Below are 15,637 nucleotides of genomic sequence, written 5' to 3'. Positions count from 1 at the left end.
AAGACACTTGTGACTTTTGCGACAGCACTGAAGTTTTTATTCATTAATAATGAACACCATTTAGCCAACAGGACTAAGAAATTTAAGTAGGATGACTTTTGCATATTGTTGTTTTGTGTGTAAAGAGATGAAAGATTAGTTTTATACATATAAAGCAGTACACATTTAAGTTGCTGATTTATGGACTATGTGGGTTAAGCAATTTAAGAATTGGCCAGACTTTTATATTTAAAATATAACTTGAATTGAAACCTGGTTTTCACAGCCCACCACGAGTGTGGCCTTCACTGTACCCATGATCTGGCCAAGTAAGATCTCCGTGTTAAAGTCCTTTGATCCATAATCAAATCTTTAAAAAAATTGTATTTTTAAAAATTGAGGTGAAATCCATATGACATGAAATTAACCATTTGAAAGTGAACAGTTTGGTGGCATTTGGTACATTCACAGTGCTGTGCAGCTTACTACCTCAAGGTTCCAAACAGTCTCATCGCCTCCAAAGGAAATCATACTTTTTCAAGCAATTGTTTAACACTCCCCTTTTCCCAGCTTTTGGCAACCACCAAGCTACTTTCTGTGTGTATGAATGTACCTATTCTGAATATTTCATGTGAATGGAATTGTACCTGTGATCTGTTGTGTCTGGCTTATTGCACCATTATCAAATTTTAACTAGTTTTAAGATTCACAGTATCATCTTTGTTAAACCATAGGCAGTACTGTTGCCTGACTGTCTTTTGGTAAAATCTTTCACTTCTTGTTTTAAAATTTTGGGTAATATACCTTTTATCACAGCCAGTTCATTAATCTTCCTTTACCATAAAGGATAGCATTCGTTTCTTTTAATTTGAGGTATGGCAGTTTTATTAACTAGTACACTTCTGATAAACTTTCCCACCTAATTAGAATTGTTCTTTTTTGAATACTTGATGAGGGTGTGTACTTGATGAGGATGTATCTTCTGAACATGGAGATACCATTAGGAAATATGAAACTGATTTCATTCCTTGGGAGGTTGACTAACTTCTCTTCGACTAGCAGATATGAAGTGTGCAGGACTTGGAAATCAAGCCCCAATGGTTATGTTTGCCAGCCATGAACAAGTGACTTTGGAGCTGGTAGAATTACAAGCCTATGCTCATTAGTAGCGAGTAAATCTGGATGTGATGTATATTATGAATAATAGGAGTAGAATGAGAAAGGGTTGGAGATGTGTGTGAGAGAAGAGACTGGGTACAAATACACTGACAAGTTTAAATGTAAAGAACATGTTGCTGTATCTGTGATTTTTCTGGTTCATTGCTCCAAAAACATCAGTTCGCAGATGTTGCCACCATTGCCATTTGAATTGTAACGTGATCCGTGGTCTGAATGCAAGGATAAGCTTTTTTTCTTCCATCCTGGGGAAACTATTGTCAGCTTCTTATTTTGAGGCCCTTTAATGTCATCATTACATGTATATTAATAACTTAATTGCTGTTTGTACTTGACCCTGTCCCTGCCTCTGTAAGCTGTACAAACTCAAGACAAATGCATTATAAATGTAGGGTGTTTTGAAAAATAAAACCATGAACAGATTTTTATTATGCTGCGTTATGCAGCCATGGAGGTAGTCTTATGACTGATGTCACTGTCCTGAGAGGTGCCTTACAGCCTTAGGCATGTATTGTATATTTGTAAATCTAAGAGTTGGTTGTAGAACCAGGTGTTGAGGTGTGTGTACTGTTGGGTCTTATAAAGCCCATTTGCAGTTTGGGATGTCTTATAAGTGATGAGAGAGCCCCCCATACTGATTGTCTCCGTCTTCCTTGCCTTACAATGCTTGACCATCCTAACTGTGTCATCACTTACTCGGTTTACTTTTACTGAGGGATTTTCAGCAGGGGCTGTCTGAGGAAGGGCAAGGTGGCATTTGTGTAACTTGGAGAAGCCCATTCGAATATGTCAGAATGTTTGGTAAGTTACCGCTTACTTCATAGGGTTTGGGGGGAGCTTAAATAAGATAGCAATCAGCACATGAGGGCTCAATAAAAATTTAAAGGGATTTAGGGTAATTTGCCACAACCTCCAACCCTGCCTCCAGCACTGTGGATTTGTGAGTGTTTCTATCCCTGTCTGGCCCATAATAGATGTGCAGTACATGTTAGTTGAGAGAATTGAACTGATGGCTCATTACATATTAGGGAGTGGGGAGTCACTTGTTGAATATCTCTTAGGTGCGAGGAGTTCTTTAATTGAAACTAAACAAATGCTTATTCTCATTCAGTGCTCTAAGCAGTTCTCTCAGGCAGATGACATGTCATTTCCATGATTCCGTGAAATAATTGCCTCTCACAACTTGTACATGACACTGTAGGTTTTAAAGCCAGGAGTCAGCCCAGTGCTGGCCTCTCAGCACCAGCGTCTGCTGCCTCCTCCATCCTGAGGTTCGCACGTCAGCCTGATCACCTAGCACTGCCTGACTTTCTCTGGAAGTTGAGTGATTTTTCCTTACTATACCTGTAAACTTTTCTTTGAAATAGAAAGTGAAAAAAATATCTTTTGTGAAATACAATTCCTCTTCCTTCCAAACCTAGTTCAAATGCTTTTTCCATTTCTGTTAACATCCTGCTAATCGCATAGTTTGGGGTGTCTTAGACCATTCACTCTACCTTCCTGCACCTGTCTGGTGTCTCCTCTGTTACCTCTGTGCTTATCCTCTCCTCTCCAGCTGTACTGCACCGCGGTGGGAGCCATGCTGGTTTTGCTGGCTGAGGTGTCTTTCCATTCTAAGATCATCCAAATACCACTGTGTAGGATCAATTGCAGCAGTGAACCAAGCATGTCACTTCTCAAGAGATCTTGGTTGCCCTTTACCTTTCAGGGGCAAGAAACTCCTTTCTTCACTACTTCATATTATAGAAGATTGGGCCCAAAACTTTTCTTGACTTACAGGTCTTAAAACTCCAGGGGAGTGATTTTAAATATAACTTTGGCAGATTATGAATTCACTGTTTATTGGTGTGCAGGATTAATGTGACTTCAAATTGTTCAGTGTCTTTTTTGCATCTTGGAGATTCTTTAAAGCAAGGGCACTTTCATACCAGAGTATCATTAGGCTTTCAGATATAAAAAGAAACTTAAACATTTAAGTATCAGTATATATTTCTCATATATCTCTTTCAGTGATATCATAAGTAGATTTTCAGTGTGACAATTGTGGAAACTGGATTGTTGCTTGATCTTAGATTTCTAGTAGAGAGACAAAGCCAGTGTCATTTTAATCATCTTTTCTGAGATGTTGCAAGGGCCCATACACATTTCAGGGACTTTATACAAATGTCCTTTTTTTATTTTATTGGTATCAAATAGAATTTATTCAAGGATCTTGATGGTAAAACACGTATGATTATAGAATTTTAAAAGGGCTAATCGTCGCCTTCTTTGACTACAGCTACCAAGAGAAACTAGAGAAGTAATGTGTCTTTGTTGAGCAAAATCATTAATCTGATCTGTGTATGCTGCCGAATACTCTTTAAATATATCACAGAAAAGTTTCTGAAGCAAAATATGAGAATAAGCATACTTTTATGAGTACATTTCAGTTACTAAAAGGATTCAAAATTGGCTGTGATGGGTAGATTTTTAGAAGTAGGTTAAACAGACTTATAGTTTGAAAACCTGAGTTAGTTGCCATTAGTTAGGTCTGGATTATTGAGATTTTGTTGGGTTATTGAACTTATGTTTTTAATGTATTTTAGAACATAAATAAAATAGATGTATAGTTTCAATTTTTAATAGAACTTATTGCTATTAAATAGCACCTGTGGAACTTTCTCAAGAGGAACAGTCGTGTGAAGGTAAACATCTACAATATGACTCTGAATATCTAATTGAGAAAACATTTAAGTTGTCTGTAGTGTATAAAGCTAAATATTGTTTTGTAAATATATATTATATCTCAATTTCTTGTCTAGGTTCAAATTCAGTTGTTAGCATGGAACTTTCAGAACCTGTTGGTAAGAAAATTTCTGACCATATTAATACAGTATTATGAAACTCACTCTCAAGATTTAAGGTGCACATGTAAGTGTTATGATTATTGTAATGCCTACATTTAACACTGACATTGAATCTTTGTGTTTGGATTGACAATGCCGTGATAAATTTAGTAGTTGTCAATATAGAGGAATTGGGTGGAAGAATGCTAGTCAGTTTAAATAGTTGTACTTGTTCCATTTACTTTGTGAGAAATTCCTTCCTTTTTGTAATTTTCTTATTTTTAAGGGTTTCATATTTCCAAAAAGTTGATACCAAATATATTACTGGTAGAGGAAAAAGAAAAGAGCCCCTAAATCCTGTGTTCTGGTTTTAAAGTTTCCCTTGTTTCCACTGTCAGGGCATTTTGACGCTGGAGTTACTGGGCTGTTACAGATGATACATCTCCTGTTCACATTTTGTTTGTCCTTATGAAATGAAGCTTTAAAAAAATAGCAATCTCTTGTAGTCTCTGAGTCAGAGCTCTGATGTCAGCAGTGAGGCCAGCTTGAAAACCATTATCCATTTCTGTTGTGAAAGATACTTTCCTATGTGTCACTAGACATTGGAAAGTGGAACTAAATATGCAAAGTTCTATTTGTTGTTGAAAGCATCTGTTTTTTAAAGTAGAGACTCTAAATTTTTTACGAGAATACTGAGTTAAAATACCTTATTTCAGTAGAAAATGGGGAGACAGAAATGTCCCCAGAAGAATCATGGGAGCACAAAGAAGACATCAGTGAAGCAGAGCCAGTGGGTGGCTCCTTTGGAGGTGGAAGGCCCCCAGAGGAAAGTGCCCAGGAGATGATGGAGGAGGAAGAGGAGGTACCAGAACCCAAATCTGTGGATACACCGCCAGGTGCTCCTAAGAAGGAACATGTAAATGTAGTATTCATGGGGCATGTGGGTAAGTTGCATTCACAGCAATAAGAAATGACCAAAGTTACTGCGTACAACAAACAGAACATCTTCGCTACTTGGAGATGTTTAGTGAAACTGAATGGAATTGATCTAAAATGTCTTGACTTTTAACTTGAATTTTTGGCTGGCAAAAAATTGTCAGCACTTTATTCTTGAAGGTTGGACCGATTGACAGTTGTATAATGGAATAGAAGCTGGAAGAAAATAAGCTACAGTATATTTCTATGATGCATAATTGGTCTCTACACCACCGATGATGGCTCAGCATATTATGACATTTATTAATTAACATTCTAGAAAATGTGCCTATTTTTTTATGTGAACTTCAGTTATTCTGTTAACTTTATAGGATTGACTTTACTATGTAGTTTGATTTTGCGTAATGTAAGAAATTAATTGGAGTGAGTTCTGGATGCTAGTCAGGTTGCTGGTTTAGCACAAAACAAAACCCTATTTTATTTATTCAGGTGTTCTCTGTCTGACTTACTCCCAAAATTGTGAAAGGAAAATACAGGATTATGTGTCCTTTTTCCTTCTCTTTATCTCTGGCTTCCCCTATTCTTTTTCAGTAGCGAGAACCCTTTTGAAATTTGTAAAGGCACACCGACCACCTAAATGGAGCTCTCAGTCCTGGTCTGCTCTTGCTGTCCACTGAGGCTCCACTGCGGTAATTTATATTCTGTTGTTGCTGTGCTCTAAGCTAACGGTCAGGGAGGAATCTGTCCAAAAATTCATTTCTTTATCAGTAAAGTAGTTCTCAGTCATTGTTGAGCTGCAGGAGATCTTAGCAGCTTCATTTTACAAAGAGGAAGGTAACCAGCCAGAGCGTGTGCCCCAAATTCCTATCATTTCAGTTGCTGTTGCAAGATGTAATTATATCAGCTGAATGATGCCTTCAGTTGTTGGTGTTTTTAATTGTTGGTATTTGGGGGTTTTGTCTTTTACACCTGGTTTACACATTGTTGATGATTACTTTTAGATGCTGGCAAGTCAACCATTGGAGGACAAATAATGTAAGTATTTTCTGTTAAATAATAGTTAATTTAATGGAATGTTTTGGGCATTGCAAACATTCACACAAAGGGGGATAAAACAGATTACCCCAACTTAAGAAAAATTAATAATAAAATGACATTACTTGTAGGGAAAGCTGATGTTAAGTAGTTTTTGCAGTATGATCGTTGTTAGAATTTTCTGATGGAATTTAGGTCTTCTCTAAAATCTTCTGTCATCACCACCAGGAGCATAAATGGATTTATGAAAGCTGCGTTTTAGATTTTTTAATAAAAACTAATACAGAATCCTAGATTATGGGAAATGTCAGTCTGCTTTGAATATAATTTTCTTGGGAGTAATGAAAAGCAGTACTTGAATTAGGTGCATGGGGGAAAGTTTTTTCTAATCCATCAACTCCTTAAATTTATAATCAAAGATAGGTGGTTGGCTAACATGCTAAGATTAGAAGATATGAAAACACCATGGTTGAACTTTGGTGATGTATTCTAATATTGAAAATCTTTTTAATTAAAAGGCTTTTCTTTTTTTTAAATTGAAGTATCATTGATTTACAGTGTTTTAGTTTCAAACGTACAACACAATGGTTCAACAGTTACGCATATTATTAAATCCTCATCCTCTCTAGTGTGATTACTGTTGATCAACGTAGAAATATGTTACAGAATCATTGACTATGTTCTCCATGCTTTACTATTCTGACCAAATTATACTGTGATTGTGAATTATTGTGTCCTTTTATCCCCCTCAGCCTCTTTCCCCACCAGCTTGGTAACCATTGGTCACTTCTCAGTGTCTGAGTCTACTGCTGTTTTGTTCCTTCTGTTTTGCTTTGTTTTTATATTCCACAAATAAGTGAAATCATATGGTATTTGTCTTTGTCTGGCTTGTTTCCCTGAGCATAATACCTTCTAGATCCATCCATGTTGTTGGAAATGGCAGTATTTCTTTTCTTTCTATGGCTGAATAATATTCCATTATGTATATGTACCACATCTTTATCCTTTAGATAAATTTATCTATCCTTCATTCTATTGAAATTTATCTATCTTTTATTTTATTGATGGACATTTAGGTTGCTTCCATACCTTGGTTATTGCAAATAGTGCAGCAATAAACATAGGGGTGCATATGACTTTCAAAATCAGGGATTTTGTGTTTTTTGGGGGGGTAAATTACTGGGTCAAATGGTATTTCTATTTTTAGTTTTTTGAGGAACCTCCATACCGTTTACCACAGCAATTGCACCAATTTACATTCCCACCAAAGTGTAGGAGGGTTCTCCTTTCTCCACATCCTCAGCAGCATTTGTTATTTCTTGTCTTCAGAGAGTGGCCATCCTGACTGGTGTGAGGGGATACCTCAGTGTGGTTTTAATTTGCATTTCCCTTATGATTAGCGATGTGGATCTTTGCATGTGCCTGCTGGTCCTTTGTATTTCTTCTTTGGAGAAGTGTCTGTTCATGTCCTTCCCCCAGTTTTTAATTGGGTTATTGTTTTTTGGGTGTTGAGGCACATGAGTTCTTCATATATTTTGGATGTTAACACTTTATCAGATGGGTTGTTTACAAATATATTCTCCCCTACTGTAGGATAAGGCCTTTCATTTTTAATCCCTCCTAAATCAGACCCATTTCTTTAAACTATATCATCAGAGGATTCAGAGGGCTTATCTTCATGGTTTTGCTTTAAATAGTCTTAGTTGGTAATCTTGCCAGTTACTTGTGAAAATTTCCACAACAGACCCTAAAAGAAGCTATTAAAAAGGAATCCTTACCTAAGGCTCTATGGATGGACATGTTGGGCCCACTTTATGTATTTTAGAAGAATATATTTTTTGCTTATTGGCTGTAATTTTGGTTGGCATTTTCCTGGGCTTCTATGGTTGGTTGGAAGCATGCTCTGTAGATGACTGCAGAGCACACATAGAGATGAAGGCCAGAACAGGAAGGCTTTGATTTGGATAGATTGTGGCAAGGGAATGGTTAGTTATTACTAAGGAATTATTTTAAAATTATAATCTCTTTTTGACAAATATTTATAAAATATTAAATATTGAAATGTATTAGGCCTAATTTCTTGGACAACACTGTTGGAATTAATTTTGTTTAGTATTTACATTTGCTTTTTAAAAAAATTTTTATTCTGAAATAATTTGGCTTGGAGAAATGTTGCAAAAACAGTATAGGCTTCCTATTTGTCTTTCATTCAGCATACCTTAACGTTAACATTAAATAACTATAGTACAGTCATCAAAACTAGGAAGTTAACATTGGTGCAAAATTAACTAAACTATGTAGGTCTGACTTGAATTTTACCAGTTTCTCCACTAATGTAGTTTTTCTGTTCTAGAAGGGTGCACTGCATTTATTTGTTAAGTCTCCTTATTCTCCTCTCACTTGTGACATTTACTCAGTCTTGTCTTTCATGACCATCATCATTTGAAGAGTGCTATTCAGTGGCTTTATATGTTCTTGTATTGGGTTTGAGTGATGCTTTTTACAAAAAAATTGAGTATATAGATTTTGGGCAAAATATCACCGAAGATACATTGTACTCTTATCAGAGCATTCAGTCAGGGGTACATAATGTTAGTATTCGGCATGTTTTGTTGATTACTGGTGATATTAGTCATGATTACTTGGTTAAGGTGATGTCTGCTGGGATTCTCCAATGTAAAGTTATTTTTTCCCTGTTATCCTGGGGAAGATAATTTGAGACTATGTAAATGTCTTTTCCACAGAGATTTTCTGTGATTGCACCATCTATCCAGTGGTACCTTTACTTTAAAATAGTTGGTTTCTGAAGTTGGAATTCCTAAATTCCCTTAACTTCATTGAATAATTTGTGAGTAATTAAGTGCTTCTTTTGTCTTCAAATGTTTTCGGGTATTTGACTGGAATGGTTGACAAAAGGACACTTGAGAAATATGAAAGAGAAGCTAAAGAGAAAAAGAGAGACTTCGTATAATAAACTTTTATGATAATGATAAATACCTTTTAGGGAAATGCTGCCTGCTTAATGCTTTTGCAGTCTACTAAGATGTAAGTTCATGAAGTCTAAAATTGTGTCGTAACAAAGGAAAAGCTTCCCTTCCCCTCACAGCACACAGCAGATCAGTTCGTCATGACTTTATAACTTACACAGACAAAACTTGGAAACATCCAAACATCCTGTTGAGTAATAGACTTGTTCAGTAAATTATAAAACACTTATTTAATTGGGTCATTACCTGACAACTAAATGCATTTATAGAATTTATAATAAGCAGTAGTAGAACTTAGATTGCATTGGAATTCGGGGAGAAAGCAGGTGACATGATAGTACTTCAGATATGATCATTAATTATGTAAATACTGGGAAGAAGAAAAGCATATGGACAGAATGGAAAAAATCTATTGAATACACAGCATCAGGTAGCAGTGTAACTCATGACCGGAGGAGCTATTTAGGTAGATAGTGGCAGCCTTTCAGAGACAGTAGAAAACGGAGGCCACGGCTGCAGTTCCAGAGTTGGGAGCAGGGACAGCGACTGGGGGTGAGAACCTTGTAGGCACAGGAGCAAAGGCCCAAAGGCAGAGGCGAGCTTATGTGTTCATGAGCAGAGAAGAGTCAGGTTTGGCTAGAGGTTTAAAAAGGAAAGTGAGATAAAAATGACATTAAGAGACAGGCAGAAAGGAAGATCATTTCCGGCATGTAAAAAAAAATTTCTTTTTGGTATCAATCTACAATTACCATAAGAACATTATGTTTATTTGGCTCCCCCCTTCACCAAGTACCCCGCACAAGCCCCATTAGAGTCACTGTCTGTCAGCGTAGTGAGATGGTGTAGAATCACTACTTGTCTTCTCTGTGTAGCCTAGCCCTCCCCATAAACCCCCACATTATACATGCTAATCATAATGCCGCCTTTCTTTTACCCTGCCCTTATCCCTCCCTTCCCCCCCATCCTCCTCAGTCCCTTTCCCTTTGTAACTGTTAGTCCATTCTCGGGTTCTGTGATTCTGCTGCTGTTTTGTTCCTTCAGTTTTTCCTTTGTTCTTATACTCCAGAGATGAGTGAAATCATTTGGTACTTGTCTTTCTCCACCTGGCTTATTTCACTGAGCATAATACCCTGTAGCTCTATCCATATTGTTGCAAATGGTAGGATTTGTTTTCTTCTTATGGCTGAATTATATTCCATTGTGCATATGTACCACATATTTTTTATCCATTCATCTACTGATGGACACGTAGGTTGTTTCCATTTCTTGGCTGCTGTAAATAGTACTGCGATAAACATAGGGGTGCATATGTCATTTTCAAGATGGGCTGCTGTATTCTTAGGGTAAATTCCTAGAAGTGGAATTCCTGGGTCAAATGGTATTTCTATTTTGAGCTTTTTGAGGAAATTCCATATAGCTTTCCACAATGGTTGAACGATTTTACATTCCCACCAGCAGTGTAGGAGGGTTCCCCTTTCTCCACATCCTCGCCAACATTTGTTGTTGTTTGTGTTTTGGATGGTGGCCATCCTTACTGGTGTGAAGTGATATCTCATTGTGGTTTTAATTTGCATTTCTCTGATGACAAGTGATGTGGCGCATCTTTTCATGTGTCTATTTGCCATCTGAATTTCTTCTTTGGAGAACTGCCTGTTCAGCTCCCCTGCCCATTTTTTAATTGGATTATTTGGTTTTTGTTTGTTGAGCTGTGTTAGCTCTTTATATATTTTGGATGTCAACCCTTTATCAGATCTTTCATTTATGAATATATTCTCCCTTACTGTAGGATGTCCTTTTGTTCTGTTAATGGTGTTCTTTACTGTACAGAAGCTTTTAAGCTTGATATAGTCCCATTTGTACATTTTTGTTTTTGTTTCCCTTGCCTGGGTAGATATGTTCATGAAGAAGTCACTCATGTTTATGTCCAAGAGATTTTTGCCTGTTTTTGTCTAAGACTTTTATGGTTTCATGACTTACATTCAGGTCTTTGATCCATTTTGAATTTACTTTTGTGTATGGGGTTAGACAGTGATCCATGTTTCCTCCTTTTTTGCAGTCATCACCTCAGCCTTTGGAGCTATGACCCTGACCACCAGCAGCGGGACCAGTAGCTCAGTCTTTGGCAGCACCACCTCATCGCCCTTGACGTCCAGCGTGTGAGCAGGTCCCGCTGGCAGAGGGCACTTTCGGATGAGCATGGATGCCCCCCACAGCAGCTCCACCACTGGGATATTTGGCTTTGGGTCAGGACGGAGTGGGAGAACTGGTCTCAAGAACCCTTTCTGGGGAGGGTTGAATCCGAACTCCCTGGGTGCAGCTGGCCAGAGCACACCCTCTACCTTCCACATGGCCAGCACACCTCAGGACACGTCTGGGATTGCAGGTAAGATTTGGAGTGGACTCGGTCTGCAGTGCAAGGCACTGTTTTAAGTGCTGACCCAGTCTTTGCTTTTAGAGCTGTACGCTGTGGTGAAGATTTAGATGTTATCACAGAAGTTATCTGTAAACAGCATCAGGTACCATTGTAACTCATGACCGGAGTTGCTATTTAGGTAGAAAGCAGCAGCCTTTCCGAGACAGTAGAAAACTGAGGCAATCACCGCAATTCCAGAGTTGGGAGCAGGGACAGCGGCTGGGGTTCAGGACATTGCAGGCACAGTAGCAAAGGACCAAAGGCAGAGACAAGCTTATGTTTTCATGAACAGAGAAGAGCCAGGTGTGGCTAGAGGTTTAAAAAGGAAAGTGGGATAAAATGACATTAAGAGACATGCAGAAAGGGAGATTATTCATGGCCCTTAAAATTTTTTTTTTGGTATCAATCTTCAATTACCTGAAGAACATTATATTTACTAGGCTCCCTCCTTCACCAAGTACCGCACACATACCCCATTATAGTCTCTGTCCATCAGCATAGTAAGATGCTGTAAAATCACTACTTGTCTTCTCTGTATAGCCTAGCCCTCCCCGTGTCCCCACACATTATACCTGCCAATCATAATGCCCGCTTTATTTTACCCGGTTCTCATCCCTCCCTTCCCCCCCATCCTCCTCAGTCCCTTTCCCTTTGGTGACTGTTAGTCCATTCTTGGGTTCTGTGATTCTGCTGCTGTTTTGTTCCTTCAGTTTTTCCTTTGTTCTTATACTCCAGAGAGGAGTGAAATCATTTGGTACTTGTCTTTCTCCACCTGGCTTGTTTCACTGAGCATAATACCCTCTAGCTCCATCCATGTTGTTGCAATTGGTGGTATTTGTTTTCTTCTTATGGCTGAATTATATTCCATGGTGCATTTGTATCACATCTTTTTTTATCCATTCATCTACTGATGAACATGCAGGTTGTTTCCATTTCTTGGCTGTTGTAAATAGTGCTGTGATAAACATAGGGGTACATCTGTCTTTTTCACACGGGGCTGCTGTATTCTTAGAGTAGATTCCGAGGAGTGGAATTCCTGGGTCAAATGGTACTTCTATTTTGAGCTTTTTGAGGAACTTCCATATTGCTTTCCACAATGGTTGAACTATTTTACATTCCCACGAACATGGTAGGAGGGTTCCCCTTTCTCCACAGCCTCGCCAACATTTGTTGTTTGTGTTTTGGATGGCGGCGGGCCTTATTGGTGTGAGGTGATAACTCATTGTGGTTTTAATTTGCATTTCTCTGATGACAAGCGATGTGGCGCATCTTCTCATGTGTCTGTTTGCCATCTGAATTTCTTCTTTGGAGAACTGTCTGTTCAGCTCCCCTGCCCATTTTTTTATTGGATTATTTGCTTTTTGTTTGTGGAGCTCTGTTAGCGCTTTATATATTTTGGATATCAACCCTTTATCAGGTCTGTCATTTATGAATATATTCTCCCTTACTGTAGGATGTCCTTTTGTTCTGTTGATGGTGTTCTTTACTCTACAGAAGGTTTTAAGATTGATATAGTCCCATTTGTTCATTTTTGCTTTTGTTTCCCTTGCCTGGGCAGATACGTTCATGAAGAAGTCACTCATGTTTATGTCCAAGAGATTTTTGCCTGTTTTTGTCTAAGACTTTTATGGTTTCATGACTTACATTCAGGTCTGTGATCCACTTCGAACATACTTTTGTGTATGGGGTTAGACAATGATCCATGTTTCCTCCTGTTTTGCAGCCACCACCTCGGGCTTTGGAGCTACGACCCAGATCACCCGCAGCAGGACCAGTTCCTTAGTGTATGGCAGTACCACCCCATCACCCTTCATGTCCTGGGTGCCAGCAGGCCCCGCTGGCAGTGGGGGCTTTGGGATGAGCGTGGCTGCCCCCAACAGCAGCTCCACCACAAGGACGTTCCACTTTGCGGCAAGGTGGAGTCGGAAAACTGGTGGTACAGCACCTTTCGAAGGAGGCTTGATTTAGAAATCCCAGGGTGCTGCTGGACAGAATACATCCTCTGTCTGCCACGTGGCCAGCACGCCTCAGAACACATCTGTGTTTGCAGGTGAGATTTGGAATCGGCTCGGTCTCCAGTGCCAGGTGCTGTTTTAAGTGCCGACACAGTCTCCGCTCTTGGAGCTGTACGCTGTGGTGAAGAGACAGATGTTATCACAGTTGTTATCTGTGAACAGCATTAGGTAGCAGTGTAACTCATGACTGGAGGAGCTACTTAGGTAGTCAGCAGCAGCCTTTCTGACACAATAGGAAACAGGCCAGGGCCACAGTTCCAGAGTTGGGAGCAGGGACAGCAGCTGTGTGTGTGTTGCAGGCACAGGAGTAAAGGCCTGAAGGCAGAGATGCGCTCATGTTTTCATGAGCAGAGAAGAGCCAGGTGTGGCTAGAGGTTTAAAAAGGAAAGTGGGATAAAATGACATTGAGACAGGCAGAAAGGAAAATCATTCATGGCCTTTTAAAATGTATTTTTTTTTGTATCAGTCTACAATTACATGCAGAACATTATGTTTACTAGGCTTTCCCCTTCACCAAATGCCCCCCCATACTCCATTACAGTCACTGTCCATCAGTGTACTGAGGTACTGTAGAATCACTACTTGTCCTCTCTGTGTTGCTCAGCCCTTCCCGTGCACCCCCCCACATTAAACATGCCAATCATAAGGCCCCCTTTCTTTTTCCCTGCCGTTATCCCTCCCTTCCCACCCATCCTCCTCAGTCCCTTTCCCTTTGTAACTGTTAGTTCATTTTTGGGTTCTGTAATTCTGCTGCTCTTTTCTTCCTTCAGTTTTTCTTTGTTCTTATACTGCACATATGAGTGAAATCATTTGTTACTTGTCTTTCTCCACCTGGCTTATTTCACTGAGCATAGTACCCTCTAGCTCCATCCATGTTGTTGCAAATGGTAGGATTTGTTTTCTTCTTTTGGGTGAATAATATTCCATTGTGTATGTGTACCACATCTTTATCCATTCGTCTAATGATGGACTCTTAGGTTGCTTCCATTTCTTGGCTGTTGTAAATAGTACTGCCATAAACATATCGGTGCAGCTGTCTTTTTCAAACTGGGCTGCTGTATTCTTAGGGTAAATTTCTAGAAGTGGAATTCCTGGGTCAAATTGTATTTCTATTTTGAGTTTTTTGAGGAACCTCCATACTGCTTTCCACAATGGTTGATCTAATTTACATTCCCACCAGCAGTGTAGGAGGGTTCCCCTTTGTCTGCAAACTCACCAACATTCGTTGTTGTTTGTCTTTTGGATGGTAGCGATTCTTACTGGAGTAAGGTGATACTGTTTCCTCCTTTTTTGCAGCTACCACCTCGGGCTTTGGAGCTACGACCCAGACCACCAGCAGTGGGACCAGTAGCTCAGTGTTTGACAGCGGCACCTCATCACCCTTCATGTCTGGGGTATCAGCAGGCCCTGCTCACAGTTGGGGCTTTGGGGTGAGCGTGGCTGCCCCCCACAGCAGCTCCACCACTGGGGCATTCAGCTTTGGGGAGGACAGAGTGGGAGCAGTGGTGGCACAGCCCCTTTCTGGGGTGGCTTGAGTAAGAACTCCCTGGGTGCAGCTGGCCAGAGCACACCCTTTGCCTTCCACGTGGCCAGCAAGCCTCAGAAAACGTCTGTGTTTGCACATCAGATTTGGAATGGGCTCGGTGCCGGAGTCCAGCTCCAGCTGAGGTGTGGGTCACGAAGGAAAGGACAGCGTCAGCGAGTGAGATGAATGAGGAGACAAAACACACAATTAAAGTTGTAACATCTCCTGACATCAAGCGGCAGGGTCTTCATTTTTGTATCTTTCTACGGTTTTCATAATGTTGAACATTTTTTAAAATTATGAATAATACATTACTTTTTCTGTCAGTTTACATAATTTCAGCTTATTACCCTTAAGGAAATATCATTATTTCTTCTAATAGTAGCCATTTAAGATTTAATTTTTAACTTTCCCCTAGTCTATTTTGATTGGTAAATCATGTAAGCTACGTGTTAGGTGCTAAACAGAAAATGGCGTAAGACAGCGTGTGGGTTAAGCGTGTGGGCTATGATTTTTACTTTAAGCGTGTAAGATTATATAGACTTTTAGATATGTGTCTAAGGCTATATAAAGTTTAAGCAGGTTATATAAAATGCAATCTATATGTCTTTTGGTTATTAAGTGTAACTATATTATTAATTAAATCCTATCCTACACATGTGGGTTGAGGCTTACATCTGAAATCTAGGGACGGTACTCCTATCACCCATTCCTTAACATTCCTATGAATACAATAAAAACACCTT

The 15,637-nt window shown here is 39.2% G+C and overlaps 1 protein-coding gene across 1 annotated transcript; it reads left to right on the top strand.

Moving 5' to 3' along the window:
* The first annotated feature begins 4,716 nt into the window (after positions 1 to 4,716).
* On the top strand, positions 4,717 to 15,553 carry LOC130679365 (uncharacterized). Its single transcript, XM_057487969.1, has 4 exons — positions 4,717 to 4,896; positions 11,050 to 11,321; positions 13,075 to 13,401; positions 14,663 to 15,553. The coding sequence occupies exons 1-4, from the start codon at positions 4,717 to 4,719 to the stop codon at positions 14,715 to 14,717; spliced, it is 834 nt and encodes a 277-aa protein (XP_057343952.1). The 3' UTR covers positions 14,718 to 15,553.
* Positions 15,554 to 15,637: the final 84 nt, after the last annotated feature.

Source organism: Manis pentadactyla, chromosome 10, assembly GCF_030020395.1.
Source record: "Manis pentadactyla isolate mManPen7 chromosome 10, mManPen7.hap1, whole genome shotgun sequence".
NCBI lineage: Eukaryota > Metazoa > Chordata > Mammalia > Pholidota > Manidae > Manis > Manis pentadactyla.
The sequence above is the reverse complement of the archived record's forward strand: the minus strand, read 5'-3'. Positions and strand labels throughout refer to the sequence as shown.

Excerpts from the sequence above, each read along its gene's own strand:
- LOC130679365 (XM_057487969.1), top strand. The coding sequence starts at position 4,717 with ATGTCCCCAGAAGAATCATGGGAGCACAAAGAAGACATCAGTGAAGCA. Across the intron at positions 4,897-11,049 it reads GTGCTCCTAAGAAGGAACAT|CTCAGTCTTTGGCAGCACCA; the intron begins GTAAATGTAGTA and ends CGGGACCAGTAG. Across the intron at positions 13,402-14,662 it reads GAACACATCTGTGTTTGCAG|CTACCACCTCGGGCTTTGGA; the intron begins GTGAGATTTGGA and ends CCTTTTTTGCAG.